The following is a 20862-nucleotide window of genomic DNA, read 5'->3' on the forward strand; positions in this document are numbered from 1 at the left end:
CTTTTAGGTTTTAATAAAACAAATGTGCCTGGCCCTGTATCAGTTGCTCACCCTCAAGTTGTTCCAAACAAACCTATGAATTTCTTTCCTCTGCTGAACACAAAAGAAGATATTTTGAGGAATATGGGTAACCAAACAGTTGATGGGGAGAATCACATTCCCCCTAACATGATTAAAACTGTTAGGGGCAATGTGCTAAATTTGCTTTACTTGCATTTTATTTTTAATTTGATTTTTCCCACAAAAATGTTTTCATGTAATGGACAACACAATACAATTTGATAAAACAATAGCTATCTCAACTACAGAGTTTGATAAACCTTCTTAACAGTATTACTTAATACTTAAAGCCCTAAAATATATCATGGACTCATGACCATATGCTGTTTATAGACATCTTTAAAATTTATTATAGGCCTACAACATTTAATAGAACATTTGTCTGCAATTCATGTAGAATTAAAACCCACCATAAAAGTAAACTGAAATTCATTATTGATTAAAGTCTCACAAAACTTAAAATGATCCCATTTCATTTTATACTGAACATCATGACAATGCAAACAATGACATATTAAAAAATTTTTTTTACATCCATTAAACAAGTGCCTTTACAGACTAAATTCAAGCAACATGTGTATTCAGCATACTGAGAAATGTGTTGGCTCAGCATTTTTTTCTGCTTTCACAGGATATTTCAGTCAATGGCACATGATTGTTACAGTGTTCACAACAGTTCCTTATATACAGGATAAAGGTTAAATGTCTTTATTTTTCCCTCTGAGGAAGTAAGGTTTGGAGTGTTTTGACCATTAATGAATGCACCATTTGAAAATTCATTGTCAATTATTTAATTTTAAATGTCAAAAAAAAAAAAAAAAAAACCTACCCTTTACCACTTTGCAGACACCAGTCACTTTTTCAAACAAAAAAAAAAAAAAACGAAATGTATTAACCCCACAGTGCAAAAAAACACGAAGAAACATCCCCACTCAGAAGTGCGCATAATCCTGTTCCTGATGGTCTGTTTTTGATCCATTAATTCAACCACAACGCTTAATAAAATAACTTTTATTTGCTGCCCAGTGGATTGTGGGATTGTGAGTTTCTGATGAAAGTAAGCTGCAGTGTGGATATTGGCTCTAGCTTGTTGAGGCCTGTAGTAATGGGGTCTTTTCACTGGCTGAGCTGGATGGATCCACATCTGTGCAGGGCTGGCCACACTTCTTACTTTTTGCCTGCCGGTGAAAAAAAAGACATGTTAATACAAAAGCAAAACAACAAAGACCTCACCAAAATTAAAATGGTCTCCACTAAACCACTTACAACAAGATCAAAAACTTCACTTTTAAGTTGCATCTTTTTAAAATATAAACAATAAAAGTAATACAACTTTTTATTTTTTTTGATTAGTTAAGTCTGATTTGCAAAAAAAGTTGAACCAATATACAATAAAGTATAAATAGGGTGGTGTGGGAGGGGAGGTGACAAATAAAAACTTCACCTTTACAATGCATCCTTGTTTTTGTTTATTTTATTATTATATTATATTATATTATATTATATTACAAAAACAAGGATGATTGTTTTTGTAATATATTCTTTTTTATATACAAAAAAAGCAACTCATTCTTTTTGGCAAGATGCTCTACCCTTACAAATCAGCAAACACTCAGTTTGTCCTCTGTTATACAGACAAACACACAAACACTGTTCCCTCTAATGTTTTTTTCCCCCTACTAAGTTTACACTGCTTACAAGTGTCATGGTAACAGAACTCCAACACATTTACAATTACACACCTACCACAGTTAAATGACTTTTAAAATTGATTTTGTATTTGTATGTGTGAGTGTGAGTGTCATATCAGGACACAAATTTGTATAATGACATGGGTATGACATTACAAGGAGAGGGTGACTTATGAGGACATTACCCCTTGTCCCCATTTTTAAAAAGGCTTCATAAAATCATACAGAATGAGTTTTTTTTTTTTTTGAGAAAGTAAAAATGTGCACATTTTTCTGTGACGGGTAGGTTTAGGGCGATAGAAAATATGGTTTGTACAGTATAAAAACCATTACGCCTATGGAATGTCACCAAAATTCACAAAAACAAACATGTGTGTGTCTGTTTCAGGGATAGTTCACAAGGCATTATATGTTATTTTGTGCAATTTATTTTTAATAAATATTTAAATGCTTCAATTTGCTTTCATATTATAAGTCTAACAATTCATCTCACAAGGGGATTTCCATGTTTAGGGATCCTTGACATTAGAAAACACTACCACTACCACTACTACTACTACTACTTAGATAAAACTACATAAAAATAAAATACCATTTTAAAGGCCCAGAAAGATACTAAAGACATTGTTAAACTAGTTAATGTGACTACAGTGGTCCAACCTTAAAATGTTATGAAGCGACAAGAATACTTTTTGTGCGCAAAAAAACCCCCCAAACAAACAAACAAAAAAAAATGACTGAACAGCGGAGACTGACACAGAAAAAAATAAATTGCTGAAAGTCATTATTTAAAAAAAAATAAATAAATTTTTGCACAAAAAGTATTCTTGTTGCTTCATAAAATTAAGGTTGAACCACTGGAGTCACATGGACTATTTTAACAATGTCTTTACTATCTTTCTGGGCCTTGAAAGTGGCAATTGCGTTGCCGTCTATGGGAGAAGCTCTCAGAATTCATCGAAAATATCTTTATTTGTGTTCTGAAGATGAATGAAGGTCTTACAGGTTTGGAACAACATGAGGTGGTGAGTAATTAATGACAATTTCATTTTTAGGTGAACTAACCCTTTAATATATTATTTGGTCCCAGTGGAATAGATCTGCTATGCTGCTGCTGTTGTTTATTAAAGGGACTTGCAAATGTCAATACATACATGACACGCTGCTGTGAGCATGTAAGACATGCTGCTGCTGTACAATATAGCATGAATTACCCGTAGCAGATCTATACAGGTGGAGCTGGGGGAGGCGGAGGGTTTCTGAAAGCACACTGCACTGCTACAGCAAATGCTGACCAAGTATTTGAAGGTTGAGCAGCGAGCTCATTGGCTACTGATATGGCAAGAACCAATCAGCTGTGCCCTATAGACAATGATTTGATTTCAAGCAGATTGAATTAAGGACCCATAACAGCCTGCGCCATCTAGAGTTTCATGACAGAACTTTTTATTTAATATAATTAATTTACATCAACGATCAAGTAAAATAGAAACAGCACCCTAAAGTTACTAGTTGCAACTGCATGACGTAAAAAACCTTTTGCAAGTTTTCTGTGCAGCTCGGTTATAATTATAAGAGATGTTTTTGCTTCGGTAGCAGAACTGTCTGCCCAGTAGAGAAAAGTTTTGCTCCTAGATTAATAAAAAAGATAGAGGACGTGTCTCAACTTCCATCCACTGTAGAAAAATGAAGCCAAAATATCCCAGAAAGGGCTGTTGCAGATTACGGTAATTGGAGCCTCAATTGCAAGCACAGCTGTCAATCATGACGTTAAACCCCGAAAAACTAACACTTGAACATACATGTCAGCATGATAAGTACCACCAAAAATGACAGAAACCCAAATTAGTTTAAGTGTAATTGGATTTTTTAGTTTGGCTCAAGTCCCATTCGATTACAAGCAGAGGGTGGGGTTTATGACCGATACTGCAGCCAGCCACCAGGGGGCGACTGAAATGTTTTGGCTTCACTTTTTAGGCAGCACACTTGGTTTTGCTCAGCAAGCAAATAAATTAGAAGGAACATTGCCCACAAAGTGATGATGAGTTATGATGGACAGATCAGTGAAGCAGATGAAGTGATATACAGTGACTATAAAGGACTATAAAGTGAGGTGCGTTCGTGTGACTCCAAAAACATCCCACCTGCAGAAGAAGAGTTTGAGAAGAGGCAAGTCGGAGCCAAAAACCCACCTGTGTCGTTCATGTTACATTTTTCAGCCTGCGTCTCATTGGTCGGGTCGCGTTTTGTATCTTTTACGCTTTCCTAAAAGAATAACCAGACCTCATTGAACATCAGGCGGGCAGTGACATTGATTTGGAGCCAGTGGTCTTCAGGTTGATTATTGGACACAGTGACAGGGTTGAGATCATCACAGCTGACAAGAACTGAGGGGAATCTGAACGGCCCGTAGAGCTCGTGCACGACGACGCATGCATGAAGTGTGTCAGTGATTGAAATGGGGCGGGAGCATGCAAGATGAACATGATCGTGCGGTTGTTAAATCACATGCTTTGAAACTTGATTTTCAAATATATTTTATAATAAAACTTGTGCAATAAGATTCACATTTATCGGGCATCATCTCACTTTTCATTTTTTCAAAGCAGCAACGTTACATTAAGGTTGATCAGTCTTATTTAAATGGCATTGTAAACAATCAAACAATGGTTTAATATCTAGAGATTTGGAACAATTACATACATATAAACACATTTTTGATTTTTGTAATCTTTTGTTTTTGAATATGTATATATAAATAAGTGCTGACCCCTTCTGTGAGAGAACGTGACGACTTTTTCCAGACTTTCTGTAAAACAAACCATGCAAACGTTGCACTTTAATCCGTCTAAGCCCATGCAGGGTGTTAAAGTGAGGTGATAAAGGGTGCTAAACCTTATGCTAAACTTTACCTCCTCAGACACGAATACACAACAAAACCACATTTGCTCAACATCATGTTCAACCCACTTCCTCTCTATATCTCTCTCATACATGCACTCACACAAACATACACGCTTTGTATATAAAAAAATAATATTAGTAAAAATTAAAAGCATTAAAAGCATGCATAAAAATTGCAGGAGGCTACATACCTTGTCGCTGAGGTATAATATCACGGCTCCCAGAATGGTTGCGAGTCCGAGACCGATGAAGATGTACTGCATGTACTCCATGACCATGGGCAGCACCACCAGATTAGTGCGGAAGGTGTTGAGAACGGGACCGTCAATGTAGCCGCTCTGAGAAAGATGAAGACAACAAATCAATTTCAATCATTTTCTTTTTCGAACTGAATTCAAGTGGGCCTCTGAAATGGGACACAGCTTGCATTTTCTAAAGGTTGCATTTGAAGTCCAAATGCATTAGAGTGGCACGACGAAGCCTGTCCCAATTCGAAGTTTCCTTCGAAAGCGGCCTACAAATGCGTCCTTCATTTCCTGGGCTATGAAGGATAGAGCGAGTGGATCCTTCACAGCGTGGCCTATCCCAAGTTTGCCAGATTACACTTTTAACTGCAAGTATGGAGTCTCAACTTGCTTGAATAGCTAATGATACATAAGTAAAAATAATAATAAAAATGGTTCAAATGTTGACATATCTTATTAGGATGTGATTTTATAGAGTTTATACTCTATGTACACAAATGGACCATGGTACACATATTTAGACAGATTGTGAACCCTGATTTGTTTTCAGACAGTTTAATAAAACTTTCAAGAAAGTCTTTTTTAAACCCCAAATGTGAAGATGTGAAACTAAATGTACCAATTTTGAAAAAACAATGCCTGTATTTTTGCACATTAAGGCCATTTAACACTTCCTGGGGACTTTCTAAACATAGGGCATTAGAAGTTATTTTGTGCAATTGTTTTCTTTTTGTAACTCACTCTTACCTCTTCAAACCAGATCATGGGCATCACCACTTCTGTTATCTTTCCTGTTTCTCTGAAACAAGCAAACCACAGCACACAGAAATGAGTACACGGGAGACACCGTACAGAACAGTTCTGCCATCTAAAACAAACATGTTTCACAACAACTGGACCTCAGAGCAGACACAGACCACCATGACTGTTGACCTACTGTATTTGTGCCGTACTTACGAAATGCCTGAAACTCTCTTCATGAGCAGGTTGAGCTGCAGCCGTATGGAAACGTTCATCGGCACTCCAGTCTCCTGTAATACAAAGCCTTCAATGAAAACCTGTGCATGTGAAGAGATTCATTCATGAAATAGATTTCACTCGGGAAGAGAACTTCAGCCTGTTTTTAAAAACTTAAAAATTTGTTGAAGTAGAATTTTAACTAACATTCCATATAAAAAACTCTGTTCTGTCCTCAATAGATTTAATTCCATTTAGATCAAGGTGAACCTTTGGTACCTTTTAAAAAATTAGTGATAAATAGAAGTTAACCAGAAGACACATTCCTGATGAACAAACTAAAATAGCCATATATAAATCCCTGAAACTCGAACCTGGTTGAAGATTAATTGTAAAAGCATCTTTAAAGCATTTTCCCCTGGTCTAAATAAACGGTTACACTACCGTTAAACAGTTTGGGGTCGAGACGCTTTTTTTATGTTTTGAAAGAAGAATCTTATGGTTAAAAGGTGCCATCAAATGTTTTTTGTACCAGATGTAATATAAGTCTAAGGTGTCCCCTGAATGTGTCTGTTGCAGCTCAAAATACCCCATAGATTTATTTTTAATTCATTTTTTTAACTGCCTATTTTGGGGCATAATAAGAAATGCGCCGATTCATGTTGCGGCCCCTTTAAATGCTCACGCTTTCCGCCCACGGAGCTCGCACTTGCCTTAAACAGTGCATAAACAAAGTTTACACAGCTAATATAACCCTCAAAATGGATCTTTACAAAGTGTTCGTCATGCATACTGCATGCATACATCGGATTCTGTGATTATAGTATTTAATTGGATGTTTACATTTGATTCTGAGTGAATTTGAGGCTGTGCTCTGTGGCTAATGGCTAATGCTACACTGTTGGAGAGATTTATAAAGAATGAAGTTGTGTTTATGAATTATACAGACTGCAAGTGTTTAAAAATGAAAATAGCGACGGCTCTTGTCTCCGTGAATACAGCAAGAAACGATGGTAACTTTAACCACATTTAACAATACATTAGCAACATGCTAACGAAACATTTAGAAAGACAGTTTACAAATATCACTAAAAATATCATGTTATCATGAATCATGTCAGTTATTATTGCTCCATCTGCCATTTTTCGCTGTTGTTCTTGCTTGCTTACCTAGTCTGATGATTCAGCTGTGCACAGATCCAGATGTTAATACTGGCTGCCCTTGTCTAATGCCTTGATCATGAGCTGGCATATGCAAATATTGGGGGTGTACATATTAATGATCCCGACTGTTACGTAACAGTCAGTGTTATGTTGAGATTCGCCTGTTCTTCTGAGGTCTTTTAAACAAATGAGATTTATATAAGAAGGAGGAAACAATGGAGTTTGAGACTCACTGTATGTCATTTCCATGTACTGAACTCTTGTTATTCAACTATGCCGAGGTAAATTCAATTTTTAATTCTAGGGCACCTTTAAGGCTGCAAACATAGTAAAAACTGTAATATTGTGAAATATTATTACAATTTAAAATATCTGCTTTCTATTTGAATATATTTTAAAATGTAATTTATTCCTTTGATCAAAGCTGAATTTTCAGCATCATTACTCCAGTCTTCATTCTAATATGATGATTTGCTGCTCAAGAAACATAATAATAATAATAATAATTATTATTATTATTATTATTATTAATCAATCAATGTTGAAAACAGTTGTGCTGCTTCATATTTTTGTGGAAACTCACTTTTTTTGATGAATACAAAGTTCAAAGGAATATCATTTAAAATTGAAAACTGAAACCTTCTGTAACATTATAAAATGTCTTTACTGTGATACTTTACTTTGATCAATTTAATGATTTCTTGCTCAATAAATGTATTAATTTCTTTCAAAAGAGAGAGAGAGGAAAAAAAAAAAAAAAAAAAACTGACCCCAAAATTTTGAATGTGTACTTTATCTGAAAACATCAAGAAATGAATATGGAAAAGAACAGGGTAAAGAAAGTCATAAAACAATCTGTAGAGTGGCTATTATAACTGCTCATTTGATTGGTTTCTCAACAACTGATGTTTACAGGCAGTTACATGTTCTAAGATATCTGGGATTTATGGCGAGTTCAGAAGGTTCAATTACCAGCAAGGCTTCTACATCTTCAGAGGGACCATGAAATACTTTTATAAAGTTGGCATGTCGTGCGGTGGTACTTACGCATGCAGTTTTTATGACCATATTAATTGAGAGAGCGTGGGAAAATTTGCACTTAAATAATTTTTCACACTGCAGGACCATTTAAAAATGAACTAGAACTAATGAGGTGATTAAAACAAGCAAAGTACAGGCCAAGTACAGAACAAATTATACAAATTTTAACCTTATTTTATTTTGAGAAACAACAAAAACTAAACTGTACTTTACTGAAAGCATAAAAGGCATCATTTTTTGGTTAGATTCAATGTTGGCCTAGTTATGAACGGAAATACATTTGCTCCTGCAGAAAACACTGAAACCAAAGAGCTGTTTTTGTGACAACTTCGTAATGGATTCAATATATGTGGAGCTAATCAGGCATCATGCTGTCAATTCGTCCCAGATGTTCAACCCCGCAGCAGTTTAAAAAATATCTTAAACAGATGAAGGGAGAGCGATGAGATAACCATCACATTTTGCAACCGGATGAACAGCCAGTCAAGAAGTGTGTCTGCATTGTGCAATTCTGTTAAATATAGCGACACAAAGCTGTGTCCGTATCTCCAACTAATCAGAAGTGATAAAGAGGAGTTTGTCTTATCAAACTGCCTGTTGCAAAAGGTCCACAGATGCAGACATCAGGAGTTTCATATCTAACATCAAAGATGTGATCGACGTTCACTACTTTAGTGAAAAACCAAATTAACTAACCAACAAAGTGACAAATGCCAGATTTCCAGCTATGCTTAACCCCAATAAACCAAAGCACAGCTCAAGTGTGAACTGAACTGAACACGAATATTTAATGGGTGTAATAAGAAAACCTTTAGTTAGTCATTGACCACGTGAAAAAGATCATACCTTTAAAATCTTAATCATGTTTATAATGTGTCATTAAGTTGCAGAGAGCCATTCAAACACCATAAAGGTCACGATAACTGTAATTTCCAATTAGCTTATCAGATTTTGTAATGGTTTAATGGTAGCAACAATCTCATTATCAAACCAGTGACAAAGCTGAAACACTGATACCAACACGACCCACGATCCCACCTTTACCAGTTTACGTTTGTTTGATTTGTTCAGTTATATGTCAGAAATTAATATCCGCAAATAGAACCAATGCTATAAAACGGACAGCCGGGTCCAACAGCCTCCGACTGCGCGCTTTGAGGCCAGGAGGAGGATACACTGCTTCAATTTATTTGTGATCACATGGCTAATAAAACAGATGCATTAAGGCTTTTAGCCCAAAAGAGAGCACATTTAACCCTCTGGTCCGCTTTGTTTAGGGGTCAAACTTGGTTCCTTCATGATCAAAAGTGACCGAAGCCTTGAAATGTTACTTGAAATGTTTTTTTTCTTCTCCAGGAAAACCAAAGTAATGTATTTTTGTTCAATAATATTTTTGGATTATTATTTAAAATTTGGGGGTATTTTATGATTCTATGCAATATTTATAAACATTTTATTGGCTATTTTTCCCCATTAAAAATAATACACCATTTTCGAATATATTTTTAATTAATTTTTCAATTGAAGCAGTATTCCATGTTAAAAGAGAGAAAAGGCATTTAAAATGAAATTTTTTGAAGGTATATTAGGGCGGTATATAAGAAATTAATTTTACTTAAATAAAAATAAGTATTTGTCTAATAACCGCTCGAGAAATTATTAGTAAGTTGTGGATTTGGATTTATACTTTGACATTTTCAAAGACTACTTTTTCTCATGGTTTATAATAAATTTTTATATATATATATATATATATATATATATATATATATATATATATATATATATATATATATATATATATATATATATATATATATATATATATATATATATATATATATATATATATTTATTGTATATATGGTTTATAATAAATATATAATATAATATAATATAATATAATATATATTTTTTTTAAATGCTGATTGGAAGTGTCAGTTTTTGGATTAATTTTACTACCATCAAAACTGAACAAACAATTTATTACACAACATCAAAATTCAATAAAAATGTAACAAAAATTAACAGGTATGCTTTATAACAGCTTAATAAATCTCTGATCTAATTTCAACCTCTTATGTGAGACTTTTGGCTCACCAGTTAATTTGTGTGTAAAAGAGTGTATTTGTTGTGTATGAGAGAGAGTGGGTATGACTGTTTTGCACTCTTGTGTAACCTCTTCCTTTTACTGCTTTGTGTCTGAATTTACATTTTATATATTTTTTATATTGCAATGAGGAGGGTGTCATCCTCCTCATTGCTGTGCACTTTTTTTCTGCACAGTGGCTGATTTGTAGTTTGTACCACCAAAAGATTCTCTGAGTTATAGTTCCCAATTCATTTCCAATCTCAGTCATTTTTGACCCCAAAGGAGCCAACTGTGACTTTTTTTTTGACCCTTTAACATATCCAAATCATGTCACAGATTGTTCACATAGCTAAGTCACCAAGGGTCATCCCATTCCGATGAAGCAAAAAATGTAAAAAAAAAAAAAAAAAAAAAAAAGTCAAATTTTTCTGTCATTTTGACCGAATAGGACCAGAGGATTAAAAAAATAATTTATAAATTCTCATATGTTCATGCCTCATTTCTTTACAGAGAATGATAATTTCTATTAGTTTTCCAATAAATTATGCGATCTGAAAAGTTGAGCACTCTCTCCCGTCTCACTGCCACTGTACGGCACCATGAAAATGGGTTGAAAAAGTGGGTGTGTCACACTTCGAGGAAGTATTGACCCCAAAAGGCACATAAAATCAGGTGTTTATGCAACAAATTTAGATAAGACACAAGGACCCATTTCACATTTATGGCCAATTATAGAGATAAAGATGTTAGGTTTTTTGAGTCATAACAACAACTGACAATCAATAACCTTGAGAGATAAAGTTTCCTGACGAGGAAGAAACATTACACTGGTTGTTCATTTTGTATGCTTTCTCAAAGTGACATAATTTGTAAAAATTAGGAAAGTCATTTTACAAACTGTATAATTAATTTATAACTATACATACATATGCTGCATCATTCTATTTATTTATTTATATTTCAAATTTTATTACTAGAAAGTACCAGAAATGTCCATGTAATTATATTAAGTAGTTCCCAATAATAATGCTACATGTGCGTTTCTGTGTGCCTGGTTTTCCTACCGGATGGATGTCGATAAAAAGTCCATGTTTATCTTCATTTGGGCTCAATCCGTTGACAGTGTCCAAAAGGACGGGATCAGCCGCAAAAAAGTGTGGATGGGAGATGAAAACGGGGGAATCTGAGATATGACAAAAAAAATAAAAATAATAATTATATATATATATATATATATATATATATATTATATATTTCCTCATTAATGTACACACAGCACCCCATATTGACAGAAAAACACAGAATTGTTGACATTTTTGCAAAAAAGAAAAACTGAAATATCACATGGTCCTAAGTATTCAGACCCTTTGCTGTGACACTCATATATTTAACTCAGGTGCTGTCCATTTCTTCTGATCATCCTTGAGATGGTTCTACACCTTCATTTGAGTCCAGCTGTGTTTGATTATACTGATTGGACTTGATTAGGAAAGCCACACACCTGTCTATATAAGACCTTACAGCTCACAGTGCATGTCAGAGCAAATGAGAATCATGAGGTCAAAGGAACTGCCTAAAGAGCTCAGAGACACAATTGTGGCAAGGCACAGATCTGGCCAAGGTTACAAAAAAACTTCTGCTGCACTTAAGGTTCCTAACGAGCACAGTGGCCTCCATAATCCTTAAATGGAAGACGTTTGGGACGACCAGAACCTTTCCTAGAGCTGGCCGTCCGGCCAAACTGAGCTATCGGGGGAGAAGAGCCTTGGTGAGAGAGGTAAAGAAGAACCCAAAGATCACTGTGGCTGAGCTCCAGAGATGCAGTCGGGAGATGGGAGAAAGTTGTAGAAAGTCAACCATCACTGCAGCCCTCCACCAGTCGGGGCTTTATGGCAGAGTGGCCCGACGGAAGCCTCTCCTCAGTGCAAGACACATGAAAGCCCGCATGGAGTTTGCCAAGATGGTGAGAAATAAGATTCTCTGTTCTGATGAGACCAAGATAGAACTTTTTGGCCTTAATTCTAAGCGGTATGTGTGGAGAAAACCAGGCACTGCTCATCAGCTGTCCAATACAGTCCCAACATCATGCTGTGGGGGTGTTTTTCAGCTGCAGGGACAGGACGACTGGTTGCAATCGAGGGAAACATAAATGCGGCCAAGTACAGGGATATCCTGGACGAAAACCTTCTCCAGAGTGCTCAGGACCTCAGACTGGGCCGAAGGTTTACCTTCCAACAAGACAATGACCCTAAGCACACAGCTAAAATAAAATAACGAAGGAGTGGCTTCACAACAACTCTGTGAATGTTCTTGAATGGCCCAGCCAGAGCCCCGACTTAAACCCAATTGAGCATCTCTGGAGAGACCTAAAAATGGCTGTCCATCAACGTTTACCATCCAACCTGACAAAACTGGAGAGGATCTGCAAGGAGGAATGGCAGAGGATCCCCAAATCCAGGTGTGAAAAACTTGTTGCATCTTTCCCAAAAAGACTCATGGCTGTATTAGATCAAAAGGGTGCTTCACTAAATACTGAGCAAAGGGTCTGAATACTTAAGACCATGTGATATTTCAGTTTTTCTTTTTTAATAAATCTGCAAAAATGTCAACAATTCTGTGTTTTTCTGTCAATATGGGGTGCTGTGTGTACATTAATGAGGAAAAAAATGAACTTAAATGATTTTAGCAAATGGCTGCAATATAACAAAGTGAAAAATTTAAGGGGGTCTGAATACTTTCCGTACCCACTGTATATATATATATCATGTAAAATATATACAGTAAAGGGGAAAAGAGTTTTAAATTAAAACAATAAAAGAAAAATAATAGAAATGCGGAAAAAAACAGATAAGGTAAAAAACAAAAGGGAAATGAAAAGAGAAAAGAAAAGGACAGGGAAAAAGAAAAATATATATGGTAAAAACAAAAGATAAAGCAAAGAGAAAAGAAGAAAGAATAGAATTGAATAGAATAGAAAAGGAAAAGAGTAAGAAAATGAAAAGGAAATGGTAGGAATCAAGAAAAGAAAAATAGATAAGGTAAAAAAAAATAAAGATTAAGAATAGAATAGAATAGAATAGAATAGAATAGAATAGAATAGAATAGAATAGAATAGAAAAGAAAATGAAAGGGTAGGAAAAAAGAAAACTATATATGGTAAAGAAATGAAAAGAAGAAAAGAAAAAAGATTGAAAGAAAATAACAGATTTGAGTAAAGGGTAGTAAAAAAGAAAAAAATAGATGAGGTAAAAAATTTTAAATTTTAAGAAAAGAGAAAAGGGTAAAGGATAGTAAAAAAAAAGAAAAGAAAAAGATAAGGAAAAAACATAGAAAAATGAAAGAGAGGTAAGAAAAGAATAGAAAAAAAGGGTTAAAAAAAGGGTTAAAAAAAATAAATAAATAAAAAGGACAAAAAAGGTAAGAAAAGAGAAGGAAGACTCACTGTGTCTGCAGGTGCTGACGTTGAGAAGGCCGGACTGCCGACAGGGACAGAAGCCCTCATTGGGAGGATAATCTGTACTGTTGGCAAAAAGAGTCTTTGGGGCCACGAAGCGGAAAATAGGAATCCCCTGAGACACTCCTGGCCTTTGGTACACCAGCTCCATGGACCTGAGGTTGAAGAATTACCACAAAACGCGCCCTTAGAAACCATGCAATCATTAAAAGCGTATAACCTTATGAAGGGTGTAAGTGTGGGTGTTTACCTGCACGCATCAGGGCTGTAGAAGGGCAATGTCGACTCTGTGGTCATGAACGGAGGCCACATTTGACCCGCTGTACCATTGATCATGTTACACTGTTCAGACCTCCAGTAATCCACCTGCACCAACAAAACAAAGATCCTATGCACCACATTTACATATAGAATACCACTTTCTTTAAACAACACCACATGATCTGTTCAAAATCCTACGCAGCTTTGCCTACTTATACTATGCCCTAAAAGTATGTACGTGTTTTTAAGAAAACGTTTTGAGTGAGCGGCAGAAGACTTGGCAAGCTTTTGGACACATTACTGCTTCATAATTGTGTCTTTAATGAACCACATGCTGTCACCGTTTAAACTGTCTGTCAATCAATCAAATCAAATCAAATCAAATCAAATCAAATCAAATCAATCAATCAATCAATCAATCAATCAATCAATCAATCAATCAATCAATCAATCAATCAATCAATCAATCAATCAATCAATCAATCAATCAATCAATCAATCAATCAATCAAATCATCTTGTCAGTTAAAATCCTCCACATTCAATTTCATTTCATTTCCTACCATATCAGAGAGAAATGTAGTAACTGTCGATTATCTGTCAGTTGTGGGTCTTTCATGAGGAGTCTCCGCTCATGTTTGCATAAATCTAGATAGGCAGCTCGCTCGCCAGTGTCTTTTCTTTTATTATGGTCCCAAAATGCATTTTGCTTACTCTTTTTAAGCCATTCCAAGAGTCCACCTTATGAACTTTTCGGATGTCATCTTGGCCAGTGAAGACGGTGAACTGCCCAGTGTTTGAGTTGTTAAACTACATAGGGAGTGAAACACAACAAGAACAATCAGCTGAGGCTAAAACACCAGCTACTGTAGTAAGACAGCTGAATGCACAGAAAACACCCACCTCAGCAAATAAGCCAAACTTGCCGCTGGATGGAAGCATGCCAGGGAGATATTTGTTCAGGAAGTCCACCAACTTGCTGTCGTAGCCCCACATGAGTTCTCCAACTGGTTTGGTCAAGAAAGGTCCCTCGTTGAAGGTCTTGAACGTGGTGCTAAGCAAAATGCGTATAGGAAACGGCATATTCTCCATCATTACTGATGCGCCCTGAAAATGGGAATGAAAGACCCTTGTGATAAAAAGTTCTTCTCAATTGCTTTACATGGTAGGCTAAATATTTCATCAAATTCTCACCAGCACTAGCATGTTAGGGATGGTGACCACATCGGATTCATCTCCCACTGACATGCTCTCCTCAAAGAAATACTGCCGAAATTCCTTATACGAAACAGTGTTGTTGTCATGGAATGTGATGTTGTCTTTCCAGCGTTTTTCACTGAAAAAGACATGAGCCACAACTTCAGTAAAATGGGACCTAGCCAGCTGATTAGCAGTAATATTATCCTAACACTGCAAAGTTCATCTTTTAGAGGAACAACTTTGAGGTTCTCAGTCAGCATAAATGGCACGTTTGAAAGTCACAAAGACTCGCGGCCCCCCTCTCTCAGATTGCGAAATGCCAGCGCGCATGATTTGTTTAACTGTAAGCTGCCATAAAAGTGTCATGCGTCTCATCTAAAACAAGAAGCTACATAACAGTGATGGAGGAAACAACCAATGATAATACGAAAATTATCCACTTTCTACCAATAAATATCTTCTGTTGGCATGCTGTTAGGAGAGTACACTACATGCATGAATATATCTATAAATATAGCAGTTAAAAGTCACTACTGATATTTACAAAATAAAATATTGAATATGTTGTAAAATATCAAAACAAATGTTTTGGATAAGAATAATTTTCATGAGTTCGAAAATCAGATGGTGTCAGCGCCAATAGCCTCGTGGGCAGCATGCCGACACAGGTCCATGAGTTTCAGCCTGATCCCATCCCCCCTCTCTCTCCCACTTCACTTCCTGTCCACTCTATACCATCCTATCATAATAAAAGGCAAACATGGCAAAAAAAAAAGATAATCAGATGGTGCCTACACTACAATAGTGCCGAACTATAGTGCTGTTTCGCTTTCAGTGACCCAAGTTCGAGTCCCAGCTCAGGGACCTTACCCGATCTCATCCCCTTCTCTCTCCCAGATCACTTCCTGTCCACCCTTTATGATCCTATCATAAAAAAGGCAAAAATCGCCAAAAAAAGAAACTCTTTGAGAAACGCTTTGGGCGACCAGAGATCGAGTCTCTGCTTATGGACCTTTTTTGATCCCATGCCCCTCTCTCCCCCACATCACTTCCGGTCCACTCTATACAATCCTAATATAATAAAAGCAAAAATCGACAACAAAAAAGGAAAATAAATAAATAAATAAATAAACCAAAGAAATCGACACAATAGCCTTGTGGGCAGCGCACTGACATACAGCGCTGAGCGCCATTGCTATTCGGGCGACCAGAGTTCAAGTCTCAGCTCACGGACCTTTCCTGATCCCATCCCCTCTCTTTCCCACATCGCTTCCTGTCCACTCTATACTTTCCCATCATAATCAAGGCAAAAATCACCAAAAAAAGAAAAAGAAAGAAAATCAGATTGAGCAGAAGTCATGTGCCTTATCTAAAAAAAAGAAGCCACGAAACTGTGACTGAGGAAACGAATGCACATTTAACAACCAATGATAAAACAACAAAATGATCTGGCCAAAAATAACTTTCTAGCAATAAATGTACTCTCTCCAAACAGCACGCCAACAGAAGTATACTACATACGTGAAATATAGCTATAAACATAGCAGTTAAAAGGCACTACTGATATTTTTGAAATATAATATTATACAAAATAAAATGATGAATATGTTGTAGAGTATTAAAATAAAATATAAAATAAAATAAATAAAACATACTACGGAGCACCTTTGCAAAACAAAAACAATTATGTGTTGTTGTTTTTTTTATGAATTTTCTGCATGCTCACGTGTTACACTTTCTAGTTTAAGCATACTATAAACTATTTCCTTTGTGCATGAATAAAGATCTATTTGCTCAAAATTTGGCTTTCATTAGGACAGCATACCTCTAAAAATAAAGAAGTGCATCGAACACAAGTACGGATCTTCCTTGTTCTCATTCATTTCCAGCACTGTCTGTTTTTACTCAGTTTAATGCTCTAGTATGCACGGCTCGAGGGTAGGATCACGGTTCCCCTCCAATAATAAAAATTGGACAGACTCAGATCAGAAAATAAAGAAAAAGAATCGAAAAAAGATGTGTGAATGCAGAAAAATAGTTCAAATTAATCAGGACCGTTTGCCAGAGCTGTGGATTACAGGTAATAATGTTGTAAATAATGTTCAGTTTCTTGCACTGGCCGGCTGTTTTGCTTCAGAAGACATCTATGTATCATCAGGAACTGCAGGTATTCATTTTTTTTTGCCTGTATATGTTTTTTGAGTCTCAAACTGTTGGTAACTATTGACTTGCATTATATGAATCATGCTTTCAGTTAAAAATCTTCACTGTTCTACTGAAGAAAAAAAAAAAAAAGACACCTATCTTGGATGGCCTGAGGGCAAGTAAATTAAAATCAAATTTAAATTTTGGGGTGAACTATTCCTTAAGGCCACCAGACAGACCCAAATCCAGACCTAAAGCACATCTACTGCAAAAAAATAAAATAAAAATAAAAAAAGTTATGTTAAAGGTCACACGAGTCCATCAAGACAGAGGACTTTACTTTATATTACATCTTGTTGGGGCAGGTCATATGCTTTTAGTGTCTGACCAGTGCTGACAAACCCAGTCTACTTAAGATTCATAGCGCAAGTTAAAGTTAAGTTAAAGCTCTACAAATCACTCCAGGATGGACAGAACACTTTATATCCTGGGGAGACGGAAAAAAAACAGACTTTATGGTAGTCCTGCCTGGACAACTGACAGAATGCAAATGCAAACCCCTGGGCACTAACCATGAACTTCAGTCACGGGACTTTAAAATGCAGGTCCAAACATCAACTAAACCAGTATATGTCCAGTCAAGTCAGATCTAGTGATTTGTACTGCCTTTTTACAATACATATGGTTGAAGGGAACACAATTCTTACCGGTACACATATGGCCCCCTCTGTATCACCATGGGCTTTTCTCCTTTTAGGATTTCATCAGGATTGACAATATGAAAGAAATATACAGACATAAAAAAGGGAACCGGAATGTCCTTCCACATAGTGTAGGAGAGTTCGTTCTTCGGGTTTATCTCTACATTCTGTGAGGATATAAAGTTAGTGTTAGTGTGACATATTCTTTAATAATTATTACAAGCAGATTTATGGCCTATTGAGGGACAACACAATATTTGTACATGTATACACACACACACGCAGAAAAAAAACTTAATGTGATGTGATTAAAAAGGAAAAGGAGATGAGTAACTGTTACAATAGAAAGTTTAATCTTGAACTTAGAGCTTAGTTAAAAAATGTTGGACTGATAAGATTTTTTAATTTAATCAAAAATATAGTAAAAACAGTAATATTATAAGTCTGAATTAACTGCTTTCTATTATACGTTTTAAAATGTAATTTATTCCTGTGATGCAAAGCTGAATTTTCAGCATCATTACTCCAGAGTGTCACATGATCCTTCAGAAATCATTCTAATATGCTGATTTGCTGCTGATTTCTTAATATTAGTATCAATGTTGAAAGCAGTTGTGCTATGATACATTTTTGACAGATTCTTTGATGAATAGAAAGTTCAATAGAACATAATTTATTTGAAATATAAATCTTTTGTAAAATTATAAATGTTTTTGCTGTCACTTTTGAATTTAAGGTGTCCTTGATTAATAAAAGTATTATTATTTTTAAATGATGCCAGGGCAAAAATACACCCCTGCAAATACCATTTCCAAATCAAAAAAACGGTAACACTTTACAATAAGGTTTCACTAGTTAGTTTATTACTTTAGTTAACATGAACTAAGAATAAACAATATACAGCATTTATTAATTTTAGTTAATGTTGTTAAATTTCTAAAATCAAATATTGTATTTGTTAGTTAATGCACTGTGAACTAACAAAAATGAATAAACACTGCAACAAATGTATTGCTCGTTGTATATTCATGTTAGTTAATACATTAAGTAATGTTAACAAATGAACCTTACAGCAAAGTGTCACCACAAAATCAAAACACTACATACAATAAAAACAAAACAACATATCTTCTGAAGGAAACAAACAAATGTGTCAGTCTGACAGTGTGGTTTATTATTACACGTTTGACAAACTACAACCATCTAATCTTTGTTTAGACTTCAAGCACGTTACCTAGCCTATTATTTATATGATCGGGCTATGGGTTTTTGTAACTTAATGTTATTTTAAAAAGCAAACATGTTTGATTAGAGCGTCTCGTGCACCTGTCAGGTGTATAACTTACCTTCACTATTTGATCGTCTATTATAATAGGTCCAACAAACACCAGGACAGTCCCGAACAAAACTGCCAAACCTCCCAACACTAAGAAAACGATCACTAATGCAGATTTAGACACCGCCATCCTCACTCCACACAGTTCGCGATACAAATTAATGCAAAGGTTTGAGAACAATAAAGTTAATTCGTCTAGAACGCGCACAGAACTCAAAGCACGCGTGAGTCCTCAACAGCTGAACAAACTATCACTTCTACGAGATAAAGCCATAAAACTCTGGTCATTGCGTTATTAATGCTCTTCTGACTTTATGGCCGTGTACATTACAGCTGTGAGTGATGTTAAAGTCCGGCTCTCTGATCGAGCAGGTTTTATAGCGCTCTTGCTGTGTGATTACCATGTTTACAATGCTCAAAGCGCCACCTATAAGACAGAGGCTTCTGGGTAATGTAGTTATAGGCTATATATATATATATATATATATATATATATATATATATATATATATATATATATATATATATCCCACCATTGGGATAAGAGACTGTCTGGAATACACACTAATTCACTTTGTTTGGCATCTTTTAAGAGCTATGTTTACAAGGAGCATATAATATGTAGCTATAGCCTATATAGTGGCCCCCCAAGTATTTGTGCCGCGCATAGCCTATTGCTAGCAGATAGATAGATAGATAGATAGATAGATAGATAGATAGATAGATAGATAGATAGATAGATAGATAGATAGATAGATAGATAGATAGATAGATAGATAGATAGATAGATAGATAGATAGATAGATAGATAGATGGATTTCTGATGGTTTGGCAGACAGCAGGGAAAAACAATGCTAACACAATAAACAGTTATAAATTGACAATTGCTATCTCAATAAACAGACTTATCTAAAAGGGAAGAGAAAAGGCCTCCCATATTTTGTGTTGTTGATATCAAACGTGGTGCATCTAATCCAACTACTGTATTCAAATTAATATGTAGGCTAATATATTCTGCAGTTCTCTATATATATACTTTTTTTAAAATACTTTTTTATACTATACTTTTTTTAACTTAAAAAAGTAAGTTATCTGGTTGCCTTAAAATTGAGTTAGTTGAAATTAAAATGTTGAGTTAATGCATCTAATCCAACTACTGTATTCAAATTAATATGTAATATATTCTGCAGTTCTTTGTGTATTTTCAACATCATCATAGTTGCTATGCACAGTTCACTGTAAAAAAAAAAAAAAAAAAAAAAAAAAAAAAAATATATATATATATATATATATATATATATATATATATATATATATATATATATATATATATATATATATATATATATATATACTTTTTTAACTTAAAAAAGTAAGTTATCTGGTTGCCTTAAAATTGAGTTAGTTGAAATTAAAATGTTGAGTTAATACAATGAAGGAGATTGGTTTAATCAATAGAAACTTGAAATAATTGTTATCTGAACTGCATTAATTATATATGTTGATTTGACCAAAAGAAAAAAAGTTGTGGTAACAAATCATGATTTTTTTTTTTTTTTTTTTACAGTGGAGTAATTTGATTTTAATGATATTTTCTTTAATATGAATGACA

At 35.0% G+C, this 20862-nt stretch overlaps 1 protein-coding gene across 4 annotated transcripts; it reads right to left on the bottom strand.

The window, feature by feature from the left end:
* Positions 1–1056: 1056 nt before the first annotated feature.
* On the bottom strand, positions 1057–19613 carry scarb1 (scavenger receptor class B, member 1). 4 transcript variants are annotated; one of them, XM_067399027.1, is made up of 14 exons: positions 19261–19613; positions 17921–18081; positions 15063–15204; positions 14772–14975; positions 14583–14678; positions 13859–13974; positions 13597–13763; positions 11219–11337; positions 5858–5931; positions 5648–5699; positions 4847–4993; positions 4522–4560; positions 3944–4016; positions 1057–1238 (listed from the first exon to the last, which is right to left on the bottom strand). In XM_067399027.1, the coding sequence occupies exons 1-14, from the start codon at positions 19378–19380 to the stop codon at positions 1228–1230; spliced, it is 1521 nt and encodes a 506-aa protein (XP_067255128.1). In that variant the 5' UTR covers positions 19381–19613; the 3' UTR covers positions 1057–1227. The 4 variants fall into 4 exon arrangements, with proteins under 4 accessions (XP_067255128.1, XP_067255130.1, XP_067255127.1 ...); XM_067399029.1 differs by lacking the exon at positions 4522–4560; XM_067399026.1 differs by lacking the exon at positions 3944–4016.
* Between the last annotated feature and the right edge of the window lie 1249 nt (positions 19614–20862).

This window comes from Chanodichthys erythropterus, chromosome 10 (assembly GCF_024489055.1).
Source record: "Chanodichthys erythropterus isolate Z2021 chromosome 10, ASM2448905v1, whole genome shotgun sequence".
Lineage (NCBI taxonomy): Eukaryota > Metazoa > Chordata > Actinopteri > Cypriniformes > Xenocyprididae > Chanodichthys > Chanodichthys erythropterus.